Source organism: Erpetoichthys calabaricus, chromosome 2 (genome assembly GCF_900747795.2).
Source record: "Erpetoichthys calabaricus chromosome 2, fErpCal1.3, whole genome shotgun sequence".
In the NCBI taxonomy this organism is placed as follows: domain Eukaryota; kingdom Metazoa; phylum Chordata; class Cladistia; order Polypteriformes; family Polypteridae; genus Erpetoichthys; species Erpetoichthys calabaricus.
In genome coordinates this window covers 325,217,862-325,238,253 of record NC_041395.2, presented here as the reverse complement: position 1 = coordinate 325,238,253, position 20,392 = coordinate 325,217,862, and the positions used below count along the sequence as shown (strand labels likewise).

At 37.2% G+C, this 20,392-nt stretch overlaps 1 protein-coding gene across 2 annotated transcripts in view; it reads right to left on the bottom strand.

Moving 5' to 3' along the window:
- hspa12a (heat shock protein 12A) overlaps positions 1 to 20,392 on the bottom strand; it is a 183,537-nt gene that overhangs the window by 42,829 nt on the left and 120,316 nt on the right. For both annotated transcript variants that reach the window (XM_028796009.2, XM_051923467.1), the window contains exon 7: positions 7,783 to 7,954. In XM_028796009.2, the coding sequence (XP_028651842.1) occupies positions 7,783 to 7,954 (172 nt within the window). The remainder of the gene's footprint in view (positions 1 to 7,782; positions 7,955 to 20,392) is intronic.

The following is a 20,392-nucleotide window of genomic DNA, read 5'->3' as shown; positions in this document are numbered from 1 at the left end:
TGAACTAAGCTGTTCAATACCATTTGAAAGTTTATTAAAAAGCAAATCCCTCTAACTCCAATATACAGTTAACTGATTTTAGCTATAGCAATGACTGCAACAGCACTAACTCATGTCAGTTTTCTGCATCACTCAGATGGAATTTTAGCTCACACTTCCATGCTCAACTACTTTATTTCAGAAACATATGCAAATCTTATGAACTTTTACTTATTTCAGTTCGTGGCACAGCAGCTTTGCTTGGTTTAGGTCTTCTAAGCCCACGGTTTTCAAACTGTGGTACGCGTTTCACTGGTGGTACTTCAAGTCATGCCAAGTGGTACTCGTGTGGTCCTTTATTTTCCACAAATCGATGTTGCTAGAACGGCAATATGTTGCTTATAATCATATATAGTATAAGTATACTACTGTAAATGCATGGAAGACTCCAAGCCGGCTTTTATTAGCGCGGGCACCCATTTCCTTAATTAGTTTAATATCACTTTAACGACATAATTATAGTCATTATAGTGATTATAGTGACTTTTTCTTCAAAACAACACAGGCGTAAATTAACGATTCATTGTCAGTGGTACTTCAGTTTACTGGTCCTCGCGGAGTGGTACTTGTTCAAAAAAGTTTGAAAACCGTGGTTCTAAGCCGTTCAGATATGAATCTGCTTTTTGTGCTTTGAATTGATGAATTAATGAATTGACTGTCTATGCTAGAACCTCAGCTTATAGACAGATGACTGGCCATTCATGGTATATACTTTCCAGTGCAGCTCAAAATTCATAGTTTCTTAACTTACAGTATGTCAAGATGTTGAAGAACAGCATTTGACCCCACAGAACACAGTATTCTAATTAATTGTCTTAACCAATGAGTACGTGTCTCTGGTACTGCTTAAAATTAGTTTCAGTCTTATATAACAGTTCTTTGTTAGCTGTGGTTATTGTAGTTCAGGTATCCATGAATTGGTATAAGGTGCACTTCAAGGATCTAATCTGGGCCAACTGTTACCTTCAATCTACATGCTGTCATAAGGTCAGATTATATATGCAACTTTATTTATCTAGAATACCCAAATACTGAAGTTCTGTCTTAATTGCTTTCTAGAACAGAAGAGTTATAATTTTCTCAAAGCGAAACAAGTCTTAAATGTTAGCAGAAATGAAAAAAGTGAGTGTAAGAGCCACTTCTTATGTTAAATTTCTTAGTTTTGTTAAATTGTTTGCCTATATAGTAATGCATAAGTGCTTTGAGCATGGGAAAGGTGCTAGATAAATAAAATGTATTATTATTAGTCAATGAGGGGTTCTATTATAACCCCTACAAGCTAAACTCTAAATGGAATACTGTATTCTAATTATTTCTAGTCATTCTGACTAAAGACAAGTTTATGATCTGCCTTAGTTTATGATCTGCCTTGCAGTTGGTAAGACAAACAGTTTCATACCATACTGAATGTATTGAAGTGAAGCCTATGTAATTTTGCCATAGAGAAATAACACACCTTTTAAGTACAGAAAATAACTGAAGTTTAACATATGAAATCTAAGATTGTAATGAAATGGAAGAAGAAACCTTTTTCCCCTTTTTACCTTTAATTCTGTGTGTAATAACTTTTTTCTGAATTTTTGTGATTTGTTCCTTGTTAAATTTTCACAAAACCTTTTTTAAAATGCACTTTATTGGACTGAGAAATTTCTTATGTTGCACATTTGACTCAAGCTCAGGCTGGATCCTACCTTGCCATCTTAGTATCTGCTCGATTTTAGGAAACTGGAAAACATACCACTACAATGAGAGTCTTAGAAATAAACTCGATCATTTGGCAGTAAAGGCCAAGGCAGAAAATAAAGTATCTAGGTTATTATGTTAATTTATTATGGACTTGAACATAAATTTCAAATCACATATTAAGCATATTACAAGGACTGCACTTCTAAATTTAAAGAATACTGCAAAAGTAAGACCTTTTATAACACTGCAAAATGCTGAAAAATTAATTCACACGTTTGTTTTATTTGACTCGATTACTGTAATGGCCTACCTAAGAAAGACATCAATCAGATCCAGTTAGTTTAGAATACAGTGGCAAAAATCTTAACCAGTAAAAGAAAATCTGAGCATTTCTCACCAGTCCTGCCATCAGCACACTGGTTATTTGTGTCCTTTAGGGTTAATTTTAAAACACTATTAATGGTATATAAAGCACTGAATAATCTTGCTACAGCTTATATTTTGAAGTGCCTGCCCCCCTATATGTCCAGTCACAATCATAGACCATCGAACACTAGTTTGCTTATCACTCCAAGAGCTGAGCATAAATGAAAAGGTGAGGCAGCCTTTTCATGTTATGCACCAAAAATCGGTAATGCATTACAAATGCAGATATGCCAGGCTAAAGCCATAGAACAGTATTTATATAAAAAAAAAAATCCTAAAAGCTTTTCCATAGCTGCTTTTTAGCTCCACTTCAAATAGATTATGTATGGATTACAATATACTTCTTGGATTTGCAATCACTATCGACCTCTATTATTGTCCATTTTCTTTTCCAGTTTTCCACAGTGGTGTTTTGTGCCACTGACATCTGATTCAAGTACAATTTAGCTTCCTGAGATGTTGGAAGGAATGTGTATATTCCAGCTGTTGATGGAAAATCACTAAAAACAATAGCATGGCATGAAAAAGTAGCCAGGTGGGGCAGGACAGGGAAATTTGGTGGTGGAAAAAATTAAATGTGCACTATTTTTATTAGTTCATTATTATTCATAATTTTCCAGTGCTCAATATGACTTCCTTTTTTAAGGTTTGACACTTGTTCCAGAATATGTTTACTAAATTTAAGAAGTATCCAATTCAGGATCTTGCAACCCTAACAAAAATTTTAAATAGCAATTGTTATGACATAAACCAAGAGGCACAAGTATTGTCACTGTTGGGAAGAAAAGTGAAAACAATGAAAAAAAAAGTATGGGAAACCTAATGAAAAAAAATTTTAAAATATTCTTCAAAGCCAACTTGCATATGCAGAAGGTGTCTTCAGTTAAATATTTATTCTTCTTTTCTTCCTAGGGGCCCAGTTGTCTGCAGCTTTCCCATAATCAAAGTCCCCAGGATCTGGGCCCACCAAGGAGATCAGCATGAGATTATTTAGCGTGCTTTGATTCATGCGATTTCTCAAACATGTCTTGATCCTTTAAGGACAGAAAACCCCCTTTCACATTCAGCTGTGCTCACTGGGATCACTAGCCCAATATAAGCTAGTTTGGCTAAATTTAGAAACAACTCTTTGAGCTCTGATGCTGCTGCCATTTTTAGTAAAATCTGTTTTGGACTGAAGTCTTTGTGTGATTGACTTCTGATCATTTTTGACGCAACTGTCCATTTTTCCCCGCTATTATCATACTTTAAAATTGGAGGCCTACCGTTTTTGGAGTAATGATCGAAAATAATTTCAGCAGACTCACTTGAATCATGAGTTTCTGCATTAAAAACTTTTGAAAAGCTGGAAATAATTCGCATGTCAGGGAATCTTACATCTAGGTGCTTGACAATTATCTCTAGCTATTTATCATATATTACAGTTTTGAATGACATTAAATCACTCTGTGTATAAACAATGCAGAGATCTGACCATTCTTCTGCCAGACAATGATGAAGGCTTTGAAAATATCTCCGGGGAGTGTCTTTCAACTGCATGATGGACAATTTTGTGGCAAGCAAAACTGGCTCAAATTCGGTAAGATTGACACCTTGCCTTTGCCAGGGCTTAGATAAGTTGGACAACAAAGGTAATATGTCTGAAAGCATCATCAGAGAGGACACAACATTGTACGTTTTAATACATCTGCTTAATCCTTCAGCTGTGATGTCATTTTGTTCAGTGGCCTCTCTATCCAGTGGAGTTATGACACTCCTCATATACTGTCGTAGTGACTGTACTGCAGAGTCATGAGACAGCCGTCTAGTGTCATTGGCCATTTTCAGCTTAATCTGGGGAATGTTAAGAATATTTTGAATTTCCATTAAACCAGCCATCCTAACTGAAGAATTTTGGAAGAAATAGATCAGCTGCCTTAAGATGTCATTCAGTTTTGTTAAACAAGGTACAGCAGCTGCTGCTTGGGCACTTGCAAGGGCCAATCGGCGGTTTACACAGTGGCAGTTGACCAAGAGTCCAGATGTTTTATCTTTAAGCAGTTTTGCCACACCTTTCTGTTTCCCAATCATAACAGCCACTCCATCTGACCCTAGTCCAACCAGATTAGCAGTTTTCAAGCCTAGAGTGTTCATAGTCTCACTCAGTGTGTTGGTTATAGTCTCCACTTTGCCATCAATCATATTGCGGGTTGATACAAAACTAATTCCGACCTCTTTAGTGACCTGGCAAACATATTTAAAGTAAATAATTCATTGTTTTACAACTGAGATGTCTGTGGTTTCATCAAACAGAATATTGAAAAAATTTTCAGTGTGTATATTTTTCAGTATGTTAGACTTTATTTCTGATGCTAAGACATCCAGCAGCTCTTGCATTATTCTTTCAGAGGTGTAATGTACATTTTTACCAACATTGAGATGTTGTAAAAAGGAACAACCCATTTTTTTACAGTGTTCCAACAGCTTTTCAAACAATGTTGTATGGGGCAAGTCATTTTTTGCCAACCAATGCATGGATCTTAAAGCTCCCACAAAGGCATCTCTTTTTAAGTTATTTAACACAGATACAGATCTTTCAATTTGACTGATTCCAGTTTGCTCTAGTACACTCTTACCTAAAACGTCAGCAGAAGAATCAATGTGCATTTTACTTTTTTCATGGTCCAGCAAGCTTTCTTTTCGAATTCTTGTGCATGGCACTTTTACCCAAGGTATCTCCCTCCTTGGGAGGTGTTTGTTTGAATATTTCAGGCACAATGAGCACCACATACCATTTGCTTTGACCATTAGCCAATCAAAATCTTTAAAGCATTGTTTGTTTATGCCGGAAAAGCGGTGCTTAGATTTAGCAATTGGCAGAGTGTGTGATGAAGGGATTTCCCCTGATGGACCAGCCTCTGCCATGTCTTTCTCTGAAATTGCCACATCAGGAATTGATGCTGCACCTTCATTAGTTTGTGGCGTCTCTTTTCTGAAATAACTGAGCAGTGTTGTTTTCTGGAGACTTTTTTTGCTCATGTTGGTAAAACGTTTGGAAAAAAATTAAAAGTACCTATGAATAAGACTTTTGAGTGGGAAAGTGAGAGCCTATTGGATATTCAATGCACACTTGCACTACGGCAGGGCAAGATATGAACAAAAAAGGAATGGCAGATGGGTCACTTTAACAAAACCCTCAGCAATTCAGTGACAAAACTTTTGCTCAGGACACAGTGTGTGCTGCAAGGGTTTCTGCACACTTTTTGCAATATGGACACAGGTCCAAATATGAGCAAATATAAGAACAGCATAGGGAGTCACTTTAACAAAACCCTCAGTATGAACAAATATAAAAACGGCAGAGGGAGTCACTTTAACAGGAACCACAGTGACTGCTACAAGGATTTTTGCACAAAGAACACACCTAATGCTTAAACAACTGTATATATATTGGTTTGTTATGTACTGAACAAGAAGAGATCAGCTGTACGTTTAGCAGCACTACACTGACACTGATAACAGAGACTTTTTCTGATATCTGACAGGCTGGTTCCACTAGTCTTTTTTTATTTTATCAGTCCTCCTCTTGCCCGCCCACCTCTACATCCTCTTTACTTGTGAACTGCCGCTCCGCTCCCGCTATTAGCATGTACAGCCCCCTCTCGCCCGCCCACCTCTCCATACTCTTAGCTTGTGAACTCCACTCTGCCTCGTCCCCGCTATTAGCTTTAGCATTGAGTGATCAGCAACATCCCGTCCCGCGCTTCTCCCCTCGCCACTTGCAATCCTGCTTCTAAAATATTTGCCCACCCGCCCGCTCGTCCCTTGCCATCTCTGCAGATCATTAGATCTGCCTGTGCCTGTAGATCTTCAGCTGTCATCTCACAATGTCATGCGAGATGACAGCCGGGCGCTCAACTAAATTAGCCGGGCAGAGCGCACGCATGTGTTCAGCAGAATATCCAATGGGAGTAGGTGGTCTTTTGGACTTAGAATCATTTCAGAATATTCTTCTTCAGCATCTCACTGACTGGAGTTTTTATTTTTGTGTCCTCTCCAGCCATCTGACCACGGCATCAGACTTATTGTTATAATTATTAGAGAATGAATTTAGCAAATGTATGTATAAAATAATCTACTTTATCTGTTACTTGTCTATCTGTAAGTGCATCTTGAACAATTCTTAGTTACTATTTATTCATTCATATGTTTATTTATTTTTAATTATTTCTCTTCTTACTTTTATTTTTTTAACATCTTGAATAGCACTTCGAGCTAATGTGCTATAGAAGTACAATAAATGTTGTTGTTATTGTCCAGGTATACAGGCAGTAAAGTATTCCCACATTCCACTACCAGAACCATGTTTGACTATTTGTATGCTTTTCTTAAGATGAAATGATGCATTTGCTTTCTGTAAGACATGATGGAACCCATATCATCCACAACATTTTACCTTTGTCTATCTGTGCATAAACCATTTTCCCAAAAGGCCTTGTTATCATCCAGGTGCTTTCTGATAGACAGGCATTCATATTCTTGATTAGCAGTGGTTTCCACTATGCTTGTCCAGTGTCTGTTTCTGGAACCTGACAACTCGGAGGCATACGATGCCTGTAGTTGTTAACTTTATTTTTTTGGATACTTTGTAACTTAGTGGATGAATGTATACTGTGCCCTAGGTGTAACTTCAGCAGGACAAGCACTTTTGTGAACATTCAATTCTGTTCCAAGTGTTTTTCATCTGGAGATGTTGGCTCATACTGTAGGTAGAGTTCCAGAACCAGCTTTGTTGCCCTTTTGAGGCTAAGAGATATGAACTTTTTTTTTTTATCTCTTCTGTTTATTATGGTATTATATACCTGAATAACTATGCTTACAACCTTATTCAGATGGTAAGGGTCAAACTAAGGCTTCTATTGAACAGGGTTGTCTATAATAAAGCCTGGCTATATTTAGTACTCTTGTAATCTGGTTTACTTAAGTAGGAGAAAATTACTTGTATTGGATAACTGAGGCAAGTTAGTTATCAATATAAATGTAATGAATTATTATTATTATAATTATTATTAATATAAAAAATATAAAAAAAAAAGTTTTGATTGAGACCATAAAAACATTCAGTGCGAAAAATATCCAGCATTAGAGAAAATCCGAAAGGCAGCAAATAATTCTTTCACAACACGGTAAATATTGCAAGACCAGCACGTTATGGTTATTTTAAGTTTATACAACAATCTGAGCCTGCTTTTACAAAATTAAGTGATGTAATATTTTTACAGTATTTAGTACTTCAGCTCTTTCATATTAAAAGGAATTATATTGCAAAGTAATTTATATTGTGAACAGTACAAAATAAAAAAAATTTTTAAAAATGACTTCCATCACTAAAGCTCACAGGCCTAGACATTCCAGATGTCATTGTAGTCCCTTTCATTCAAAGGGATGGACCAGTGCAGTTTTTAACACAAGAAGATGCACACAACAGCCATTAGTAAGGATTTTTTTTCGCTCTTCCAGCAACCTTGATATAAAAGACTGGCTAAAATAAAAAATCAATAACTGCGCAGTATTGACTGAAATTTGCTTCCTTATTTTTTTTTTCCCCTAAGTTTTTATTATAATTTGGAGGGGGAAGGGTTTTGGTCTTACCCTGCGTCATTCCGGAGGCAACAGTCTCTGCTGGGCTAATGCCATTCACTGCCATCTTGTTACTTAAGTCAATCATCTGGTGAAGACGTAGCTTCCGGCAGTAGATAGAGGCCGCCTCTGGCTCTAGAGCAATAATCAGCTGCTCAGGGTTCTCAGGATTGACAAGGCCAGACTAGTTTTGAAAACAAACAAAAAATATATAATTAGGTTAAAATAAGAGAAAAAACAAAAACCAAATCTTAAAAGTTTGAGATCAGAAGCCAAGAGCTCCTTAAACCCCACCACACCTTTTACTCTACGGAGTCAGAAAACAAAAGGGAAGGACTCATCCTTCACAAGCAGCAGTTGACACCCATCCAGTACTCACCTGACAAACTAACCTGAACTAACCTCTTGCTCACCTCTATTCCACTTTGTTCTTGGAATTCCCCCATTGGTGTTAGTTTTTATTCCAAGCAGTTTATCTATACCAGTTATGTCACAACATCCAGCATCCACATTACCAGTTCTACTCAAAATCTCTAATGTCATTTTTTCCATTTGATTAAACTAAAAAGAGATTTATCGTTGTGTCTTTGATGTTATCTGTACTAAGTTTAATATTACTTCAATAGTTTTTTCCCAAGAGACCTCAGCAGTGCTTTGAACAGGTGAAGATTGACCTCTCTTGTCTTGTACTCAGAACAAAATGCTATATAAACTGTGATGGAGCAGGCAGGAGATGAAGTAGAAAAAGATCATTGGAGTTGCATGGAAGAAGCAGTGAATGATCAGAATGGCATCAGCAGTGTTGTGTTGGGGGTGCCAGAAGAATGAGACAAATTCCACACAGTGCTTCAACATATACCAACATTAGTGATAATAAAATACCAGCTGAATAATACAATAAAAAAAAAAGAAATCGCACAAAATGAAGATCTTTCAACATACTGTTATACAGTACAACCACCAAAGGAAAATATTAAATACTATCTCAAAATCAACATCAAACACTCATAACTGAAAGCAGAAACGCAAGTGAATACAAATAGATTTCCAATTTAATTTGTGTTTAATGAGCAAGCTGCTAAATCATACAATATACAGTGCATCCGGAAAGTATTCAGAGCGCATCACTTTTTCCACATTTTGTTATGTTACAGCCTTATTCCAAAATGGATTAAATTCATTTTTTTCCTCAGAATTCTACACACAACACCCCATAATGACAATGTGAAAAAAGTTTACTTGAGGTTTTTGCAAATTTATTAAAAATAAAAAAACTGAGAAATCACATGTACATAAGTATTCACAGCCTTTGCTCAATACTTTGTCGATGCACCTTTGGCAGCAATTACAGCCTCAAGTCTTGTTGAATATGATGCCACAAGCTTGGCACACCTATCCTTGGCCAGTTTCGCCCATTCCTCTTTGCAGCACCTCTCAAGCTCCATCAGGTTGGATGGGAAGCGTCAGTGCACAGCCATTTTAAGATCTCACCAGAGATGTTCAATCGGATTCAAGTCTGGGCTCTGGCTGGGCCACTCAAGGACATTCACAGAGTTGTCCTGAAGCCACTCCTTTGATATCTTGGCTGTGTGCTTAAGGGCGTTGTCCTGCTGAAAGATGAACTGTCGCCCCAGTCTGAGGTCAAGAGCGCTCTGGATCAGGTTTTCATCCAGGATGTCTCTGTACATTGCTGCAGTCATCTTTCCCTTTATCCTGACTAGTCACCCAGTCCCTGCCGCTGAAAAACATCCCCACAGCATGATGCTGCCACCACCATGCTTCACTGTAGGGATGGTATTGTCCTGGTGATGAGCGGTGCCTGGTTTCCTACAAACGTGACGCCTGGCATTCACATCAAAGAGTTCAATCTTCGTCTCATCAGACCAGAAAATTTTCCTTCTCATGGTCTGAAAGTTCTTCAGGTGCCTTTTGGCAAACTCCAGGCGGGCTGCCATGTGCCTTTTACTAAGGAGTGGCTTCCGTCTGGCCACTCTACCATACAGGCCTGATTGGTGGATTGCTGCAGAGATGGTTGTCCTTCTGGAAGGTTCTCCTCTCTCCACAGAGGACCTCTGGAGCTCTGACAGAGTGACCATCGGGTTCTTGGTCACCTCCCTGACTAAGGCCCTTCTCCCCTGATCGCTCAGTTTAGATGGCTGGCCAGCTCTAGGAAGAGTGCTGGTGGTTTCGAACTTCTTCCACTGTGAATACTTATGTACGTGTGCTTTCTCAGTTTTTTTATTTTTAATAAATTTGCAAAAACCTCAAGTAAACTTTTTTCACGTTGTCATTATGGGGTGTTGTGTGTAGAATTCTGAGGAAAAAAATGAATTTAATCCATTTTGGAATAAGGCTGTAATATAACAAAATGTGGAAAAAGTGATGCGCTGTGAATACTTTCCAGATGCACTGTATAAATGATTAACGTGATTCATGAAATGATGAATTGAAAAGTTCGAGCTACACGGGCGAACGCCTTAGTAAAAGTATGGCAACAACACTGGGGTTGAGAATGCACCAGCTTTTCTTTATCCTGCATATTAATATCTGCTTTAACTTTGTAACATTTCTACACTGGATACAGATCATATACAGTATAGTGTGGAAATGTGCAGAGTGCATTGTTTTAAAATTACAACTGCAAAGCGCAATGTGTACAGAGGAAAACTAAATGGTTCTAACACTAAGCCCAAGGAGACCCCATACTTAACTGCATAAAGGAAATAGGGAGTACCATCATCAGATTTCTGAATGTAAAAACAGTTTGAAAATTAATAATTAAAGCAATTAAGAACTATGTCTGGCAATCCAACTAAGTTATCAGACCTTTGCAGTACCTAAAATCATAATGACGATCACTTCCCACACTAAGAGATATTTTCTGAATAAGTTAAAGCTGTTTTTGTATAGTGGCTGCACGAAAATTTGGTTTCTTTAACAAAGGTCTAAAAACCACCACATTCCGATTGGTTTGTAATTATTCATTTTATAGTATTGGAAAAGACGACATTGACCCTCTCATAAAGCCATAAAGAATATGGCTAATGAGGGTGTTAGAAAATGGAGATGTGCATTACAGCTGTGCCTCGGGACTGGGAATTCTGTAGGACTCAATGTAAAAGTTGTGGTTATGGGACCTTTTCACTAGCATGCAAACGAGAATTGCCAATCAGCACTGAGAAATACGGCATGACAAGTTGCCTAGAATTTTCAAAAAAACTCCAGTAAAAATGTTATTGCTTTGAATATGAACAAAATCCATTATAAAAATTTGGATGACAGCGTCTGTAGGCTTTGAACCCTAGGAACCAATTTTTCCAAACTAACTATTCTATAACATTTCAGTAATTATTTACTGCTCTGATGCTGATCTTTCTGATCATAAAATAGGTCATTACGATAGCAACTGACACGAAGAATTTATAATTAATTGCAGAATTACGGTATTTGAGGGTTCCCCTAGAGTGCCTCTTTCACTTGCACGATTTGGCTCAAAAACTAATCGGCACATTGTCATTTCATAACAGGCTTAAGATTCAAGTTTGAATAAAATGAGACAGACAGACAGACAGACAGACACTCATCATCAAGATAACAATGTTTTCAGTATCAGGGAACACTGAAACGTTGAGATCCATCGAAAACCGGAGAGTGAAATTTTTGACAAATCTAAAGCTTTCGCTCCTCCCCACCAACAATAAGTTATGGTGGTGGAGGGCGCAAAGCAAAAAGTCTTGAGCATTAAAATGCTGTTAAAGTCCTGATGTTATTTCCTAGTGTTAGATACTCAAAAGCATACAAAGAAAATATAGCAGGCAGAATTCTGAGGAAAAAAATGAATTTAATCCATTTTGGAATAAGGCTGTAATATAACAAAATGTGGAAAAAGTGATTCAAAGAATGATCAAAACGTAACAGAGAGAAAAAGATTAGGATGGCAGACATTTAAAGCAAGCATTCACTTGTTTCAGATTAAGATGGAAAGTAGCTATACTTCCTGATTCGTGTTTGATGCTCACCGACCAAACCAAACTTCATTTGTGAAGGAGGCAAGATGAGCTCCCTGCTAGCACTGAGCACGAACTAAATTAGCAGATTGAACTTGTTTGTGTGTTTATGATTTTTAGAGTTGGTAAAGGCTTTGTGTAACTTGCTAAATACATTGTTGACAGGACTGTGCAATATGGCAGATGCCCTTTTAAATATTTATGGGAGTGGGGTTTGGTCTGGTGAGCATAGTTTATTAGGTATGGATTGAGCACTGTACCCTTTTGGATATTTGTGAAGTGCTTTAAGCATAGGAGAGATGCTATATAAATAATAATAATAATAATTTATTATTATTATTATTGTTATTATTATTATTATTAATAGGTTTAAAAAAGAAAGCTATAATGTGCATGTATATATAACAAATGAACATCCTGCAGCTGTTCGGTCATTCAAGGCTGTTAACTTTAGCACTCAAAGTTCTATAACATTATTTATGAGTCTAGCTTGCTCTGCATAGCTGAAATTATACAGCATTCCCCGCATAACTGTTGCAGCCACTTCCATCCAGTTTGGTACTGGTGTCATCACTCTTGTAAAGGAATGACATTAAACTAAATCACACTTATAGTTGTAGTATCTGTGTGTTTCATTAGTGCCTCAGTCACTGAAAACCGACAGATGTCACAGTTGGAGCTGCAGGCCTACTTATTAAAGCACTTGAGACACAAGTGCTACAGTCAGAGTCTGATAAGAATTTCCAACTCTGGCTCTGCCAAAAAATATTGTTGACTCAGACTCCACAGTCCTAACTACTGTTGCCTCATTTCCTAATGAGCAGATGTTTACATGACACTAAGATATTTGGATGTGAACAGTTTGTTTTGTCTGTAAATGGTAGTAACAAGGTTTACTTATAATTGATTTTTGAACCAGCAGCAAATGCTTACACATGAAATAGTATACACCTTGAGATGGGATAATACACAAGACACTCTTCTCATTGGTCAGGAAATGCTGAAGAGGTGCTGCTACTCACTTAGAGATATGTCATTTTAAGTTGTTCTTCTGCCAATATTGATGCAAATATATATACGCATACTATTGTGTATGTGCTGAAAATTAAGTTACTATAAAAACTTTTGTGGTTTTTAGAAATGTATACAGTACCGCTAGGCCTGGCAGGATGCTGTTAACCTCTTAAATGTATTGTGAAACAACTTATACTTTGAAACAATAAACACACACTATATAAGTATTCTTAAAACTTAAAGTAAAAAGTTGCATCACAAACCAATAGCATTCTGGTTGTTCTCTTGCCGTTTTTATGTATTATGCTTTTAATTAGAAAACATATCAACCTGTTTGTGATAACAGTGAAGGTACTTTTGTACTTTAGTGTTTATATTTTCTTTAACAATGCCCAGGTTGATTTTCTATTTAGTTTACTTACATTTATTAAAAATGATCACAATATTAATTAATCATAATGGTAACTATGGTATATCTGTATTGTTTTTGTTGATTAATCTGTGGAATGCACCTTGAATTGCATGTAAATGTATGATGTGGTCCTATATAAATAAGTTATTATTAATGGAGATATTAGCAGTTAGCCTACAAACCCCTTAGGGCAGACTGTTGGCCAGTTCTAAACAGTTTACTGCCACAAATCTGAAGTTGCAAGTCAGGGTGTGGTTCCGTTCCCTGAAGAAAACAATGCTGCGTGTGTACAAAATTAACTCTTATGTCCATGTTCACATCCAGAATATTCAAGATCCTACTCTTATTCTACAAAGTACAACATATCAATAATGCTATAACATAAAAAGAACTGGTTGATAAAGTACCTAGAAAAAGGTTTAGGGGATAATTTTCAAGAATTCACATAAAAGCAATCCTTTAACTCAAGAGTAATATGAGACTCTCTAAATGCTAAATAATATTCTATTTGGAGATTACAGGGAGTGGAGAGTTTCCAGGATTAAAAAAACAGCATTTACCCAAGAGTGCTGAAAGAAGCTTATGATTACATTTCATAAAGGAACATTTCAACATGCATTTTTCAGAAACCACTACATAGGAATAATTTAAAAAATGAATCAGGAGCTACTACAAAGTATATTTTTCTGTATATTAAACGAGTGGGTCAACCCTGTTAAGTATAGGCCAGTTAGCATAACCTGTAACCCAGGACAAATAATAACTTGCATACAAAAGTGATAGAAACCTAGTATAGGTTTTTTTTATTGAACAGTCAGAAGTTAAATAAATCCTTTATTTTAATGAAGAAGCAAAAAAAAGGTCACATTAAGGAGAAAAACGATGGAAAGTTTATAATTAAACAAGCAATCAAGGTGAATAGCAGCTGTTAATTTAAATTCAGAAACTGGGATTCTCACAAATGTTAAGAAACAAACCTTCACAGAGTGAACTGTAAATCCATAGAAATAGTAGTGCAGATCAGAGTGTGCCACTTTATGAATCTTTAAATCTCAAAATGTTACTTTAGGAATTTATGTTTTTTATTATTGTGCTATTTTTAAATTACCATTTTTCATATTTTATGTTTGTGATGTTCCTAATTATGTATTGTTCATTTAAATGTCAATATTCCTTGTGCTTTGTAGGCTGGGCCTCCATAATATTAATGCATCTGAGCCCTCCCCCTGGCTATTTAACCAAAGCAGAAAAGGTTCAGCAGTAGGAAAACATTGTGAGTATTGCTATTTTCTTTGGCTTTTCTGATTATCTTGATTTATTATGCTTCAGTCTCTGGTTTACTCCAACAGATTTTGGACTTGGACATGTTTGCTGCAAAATTGCTTTTAGACAACTCTTGTCATCTATTTTTGTTTTTCTTTGTAATTTTCTTTGTATTTGTCAATTGTTTTGTTAATAAATCCCTTATTAATAAAGATTATTTTTTGCCCATTTGTCCATAAGCCAAGGCTTCACGGTCACCCCTCCTTTTTTATGGGGATTTTGTTATATTTTTAAGCCATTTTTAATTATTTAGCAAGCTCGCCTTGTTGGGGGTCTGCAATGCTGAAAGCCTACAATTAGCAGTTCTGAAGCTATTTGGATATGGGGTGAGTCTCTTTGGGAAGGCTTTGGTTAGGTTATAGCCCTTCCTTTTTGTTATGTTTAGAAAGCCTCATGACCTTTTTAATGTGTTTGGGATTCCTACAGTAAATATAACAAAAATGTTAGATAAACAGAAAATTAACATCTATGTTGAGCAGAACGTCAAGTTCTCACTAAAACATTAGTGTTTGCTGCTCACAACTGGATTTTCCACAAATGAATGCCATCATGTCCAATAGTGTTTTAGCAAAAACTATTAACTTACAGATTTTACAATATCTTCTTAATTTTTCTGTCTGTGTGTCTGGATCCAGGAAGGTGTTTTTTTTATTTTTGTGGCAGTATAATTACAAGAAAAATGTTTTCTCAGTTCCAATTGTTTCTATCCGGTTTAAAAAAAGCTGACTGCTAGGCAACATGAAACCAAAGCCAATACTCTACCAAGAAAAAAACTCACAGTATATAGGCCATCAGGGGACCTGACAGTGGCTCTGGAATACAATAATAAAATATCCTAATGCATGCGAGATCAATACGATAGTCAGCAATGCATCTAAAAATCTCAATTGTATCCCGTTATGCAGAGAAGCTTAGTGTAATACCAGACAAAACTATCCTGTCATAGACAGTGAGGACAGTAGCAGCTAACAAAGTGCTGTTTTATTATGATGTCAGGCTATGAGTAATGAGAGCTCTGAATCTTCAAAAAAAAGGAAGACAAAAAACAGTATACTGTTATGGACATCTATAGTGAAAGCAAAGACTCCATTGAGATCTTATTTTCTATATACACTTCTCTACACTCTAAAACTATGACAAAATGTCACTATCACAATGTTGGTAAAACTGCCACTTGATTAAAGATCCATCCATCCATTTTCCAACCCGCTGAATCTGAGCACAGGGTCACGGGGATCTGCTGGAGCCAATCCCAGCCAACACAGGGCACAAGGCAGGAACCAATCACGGGCAGGGTGCCAACCCACCGCAGGACACACACAAACACACCCACACACCAAGCACACACTAGTGCCAATTTAGAATCGCCAATCCACCTAACCTGCATGTCTTTGGACTGTGGGAGGAAACCGGAGCGCCCGGAGGAAACCCACGCAGACACGAGGAGAACATGCAAACTCCACGCAGGGAGGACCCGGGAAGCGAACCCGGGTCTCCTAACTGCGAGGCAGCAGCGCTACCACTGCGCCACCATATTAAAGATCTACAAGAGGAATCACCATAACACAAAATTTGAAAGCAGCACCACACTAAATTTTAGGAGGTACCATTTTGGTGCAGACTAACAGCAGCACTGGTCTTTGAAAATACACAGTTTCAAAGTGGAGTCACTTTGCTTTAAGTGGCTTTTACCGCTTTCACTAACTTCTGGAGTTATACACTCATTTAGCCCTGCAGTTGCTCACAAGATGTCAGCATTTTTTTGCCTTAAATGTACTTCAGAAAATGGGTTACCTTTTCAATGTAACAAAGACGCTATATGAGCACCGACCCGACACAGACGGACACCAGAGCCATGTATAAAAGCAAATAAACTTTTATTTTTCTTCACCTGTGGGGCACGTCTTCTCCGTGTCCCACTGGCAGTACACAATCCCAAAAGCATGACACAAAACAGCCTTCTCTTCACCACCACTCATCCTCATGGCAAGTGTTGTCCTCCTCCTCCCGACTCAGGCTCCCAGAGTGGTGGCTGCTGGCTCCTTTTATAATTCACCTGGAAGTGCTTCAGGTGCTTGACCACCTGCCTCCGATTGCACCTCCAGGTGTGGCTGAACTACAGCCCAGAAACCCTTGCAGCGCCCCCTGGTGGCCACCCTGGATCCCAACAGGGCTGTGGAAAACTCCATCACCCATGGAGCCCTGCGGGTATCTGAGGCACCACAGTCACCCAGGTGGGCTGCCACCAAGTGGTCCGGGGGAGGTACTGTTCAACCCATGCCTACTCCCCTGGAACATATAAACAAGGGGCGTCCTGGCCAGGTATGGGCCCCGGCCATCTGCTACACATACAATGAACAAAGGGAGAGTTGGGTATCCTAAAGATTGTTATCCGCTAATAAAACCATTTAGTGTACATATTCAAATTAAATTTAATTATAATTGTTCTTTCTGGACAGGAAGTTAACAAGCATATAGGTACAAGGTACAGTCAAAAAATAAAGCTGCCAAAGTGGTTCCTCAGAGCAATGACATAGGGCCCGCCTATTCAAATGGCAGCCCAGAAGCAACTTCTGAGAGGCCCAATATCCCAGCCTGCAGTCCTGCAAGAAACACCGAAAAAAACGCATTTGTGAGCCTTCTGAAATTCCTACATAAATTCCTATAGTAGTACAGACTATAAATGCAAACTCTGTGTAGCCTGGCAACATTCAACCCACAATGGAGCACATTGCTATGTATCTAGAAGTGGTGGTAGCAGTCTATGATACGGTGATTTTTTTTTTTTGTTGGTGATGGTATGCTCCAGTACGTTGTGCCAGCAAATTGGTGTGACAGCTGGTCGGGGCATCAACTACACATCAAATGATTATATAATCAATTGTATGCTGAGTCTCAGTTATATTCCAGTTTCATCAAGTTTGAGCAAACCTGGGTTTTCACAAATGAACTTAATTGTTACTCCAGTGAGAGCCTTGTTACTGACAGTCACTGTCTCCGTACTTCACTTCATATAATTGGTTGGCCCTCCACTCACATGTTTCTATCCTTCGGATTCATGGCTGTTATGAGGACGACAATCAGCAATTGACACTCAAAGCAAAGAACAACTGCATTTGATGAAAACATGTAAAAAGTTTGGAATTTCCATTAAAATTCAAATTAAGCACTGACTGCTTTGTGGGACTACATAACATTTTTGTAGAATGCAGAGCTCGTAATTAATGTGCTGTTAATGATCAATTTTGGAAATTCTGTTTGTAATTTCAAACTATCGAGTACAATATAATGTAGCACAGTATACCTGCGCAGGTGGAGTATTAGAAGTGCCACTGCCTCACAATAAGGAGGTTACAGGTTCGTGTCCTGGGTCTTCCCTGTGAGTAAAGCACTATATATAGGTAAATAATTATTATTATAATTGTAGGCAACTAAATGAGTAATACATACAACAAATGACAGACAACCTGTCTACAGACCCACATTGTTTTGAAAAAACTCATTACAAACTTCAAAAGACTTGGTTGGACAGTTATCTTATCCAGAGATCTTGACAATACATTGTTCTTTTCTCTCTTGTTAAATTAACCCTAGCCTGAATGAATCTATTAATTTTTTACATTCAAAATCTCTCATTTAAATATTTACCAATGTTGTTTCTTGTCCTAGAGTGTGTATATAAACATAGGAAACTCCAGTCTCTGTATTACATCTTGCCTGAAGAAGGGGCCTGAGTTGCCTCGAAAGCTTGCATATTGTAATCTTTTTAGTTAGCCAATAAAAGGTGTCATTTTGCTTGGCTTTTCTCTACATACATACAACAAACATATAGCAGAAAGACAGGATTTTAATAATTACCATAACAGTGAATTTCAAATTGTAAACGAGGTTGCCTTTACATGTCCAAGTCTTGATACTAAGAAAAATTTTCTAATATCAGTATAAGAACACAGTGAATAAATTGCCAGTTTTCATACACATTAAACAATCGGTGATATGGCCAGACACAACACATTTCTGATATAAGCAAGCCTTTTGATTCAGAGTATCCCCAGCTGTAGATAAGTATGGCTTTCAGAATAATAACCAAACAGTGTATCTACTTTCTGAGAATGGTTCAGATCTGGCGTGTTTGTGCATTAACACCTTACACATGTATTTGTAAAGTGTACATTTTACCTGTGGTTGAATGTAAGTATTTGAGGATTCTAATCAAATTGGTTTCAACAGCTATCATAATTATTATCATCATCAGTTTCTTTACTCTTTCCCTGATGTGGTTTACAGGACCAACATGTTATTTCCAAGGGGAAGATTCAGGGGTACACATTTAAACCCTAAGCTTTATAGTCTGACACCTTAGCCTATCTGTGTGCATGTGCTTGAATCCATAAGGAAAAAAATACCTAAAAAGAAAGATACCTGCACATAAAAGGGGGCAGAATATTTATACAATACAAATGTTTCTGGAAATGCCATTTTGCATTAGTTAAAGCTATATTATTCATTTTCAGATTAATTTGACTATCATACATGAGACTTACAAATCTCTCCGACTAAGTACCGTGAAATTCAACATGTATTTTAAGCAATAAGTTTGTGCATTTCAAATAAGCGGGTTCCCCAAAAAAAAAGAACAAATGTTTAACAGAACACAAAATCTGAAGCCGTAGAGATGCACTGTGGTAATCATATCTCACAGCATCATAATTTATTTGAAGCAAACAGAAACATACGGAAATGAACCTGTAAATCGTGTGCAATGCCGGTTAGCCATGTGCCACAAGAGATGTTATTCTATGAGTCTGGAACTTAAAAAGCCATTCAATCAAAGAAAAATGAACGTAACAGACCTCTGAGACACATAAACCCCATGGAAACAGCAATTAGACGGATGACTCAGCATGCCACTTTCAAAGCTGACATGTTCAAAGGAGAAAGAAATGTAAGCTTTTGGCATAAAAGAAACGTAACTTATATGTAATAGAAGAAACTACACATGTAGATTTCTCAGAAAAGGTAACTTTTTCAATTTTGAAACTGAATTTGGCAAGATCTTTTTGTGGGTATCTCCAAGATTATTGAATTTATTGAATAACTGAGGCCAGATTTGTGAACACAAACCTAGACACCACCCTAGATACTTCTTACTGGCTTTGACTTTTGTTGCCAGCACTAAACTTTTATCTGACCAAAGGTCAATCTGAATCTCTATAGAAAAAGAAAACTCTAGCCCCGTGTTTCCCAAACTCGATCCTGGGGACCCACTGTGGCTGCAGGTTTTTTTTCCAACCAACTTCCGTTTTTCATGAGACTCTTAGCCTAATTAAGTGAGTTGTTATTTACCAGTTTCTGTGAGTTGGAGTCAATGTAGAAATTACAAACCAAGATTGGTAGATTTTTATTAAAATTTAATAAGCAGTTATATGGAAAATATGTAGTTTTTTATAAACTGTGAACATTATTTTCAACCTCATTTTCATTCTGTTTTTTCCAGGTGCTCTGGTTATTTTACTCATTATTTACTAATTAGTGAGTCTGACACTGAAGTCGTTGCTGCTGTCATCACCCCGGGTGTCTGCTGTGCTGGTTGTTAATTGTCACTATTGGGGTTAAATGAAGGGAGCAAACTACACAGGAAAAGGAGGAAATAATAGAAAAACAACAAGAGAGTTAGGCATTTATAGTTTTAGATAAAATAGACACATTTGTAAATGTATTATAAATGTAAAAATCATACTGTTGTGTTTTTCTGAATGCAGAATAAGAGAAGAGTGAAAAAAGACAAACTAATTAAATGAGATCAATTGTTATCGATTATTATCACCGATTGTGAATCTGGTTGGAACAAAAACCTGCAGCCACA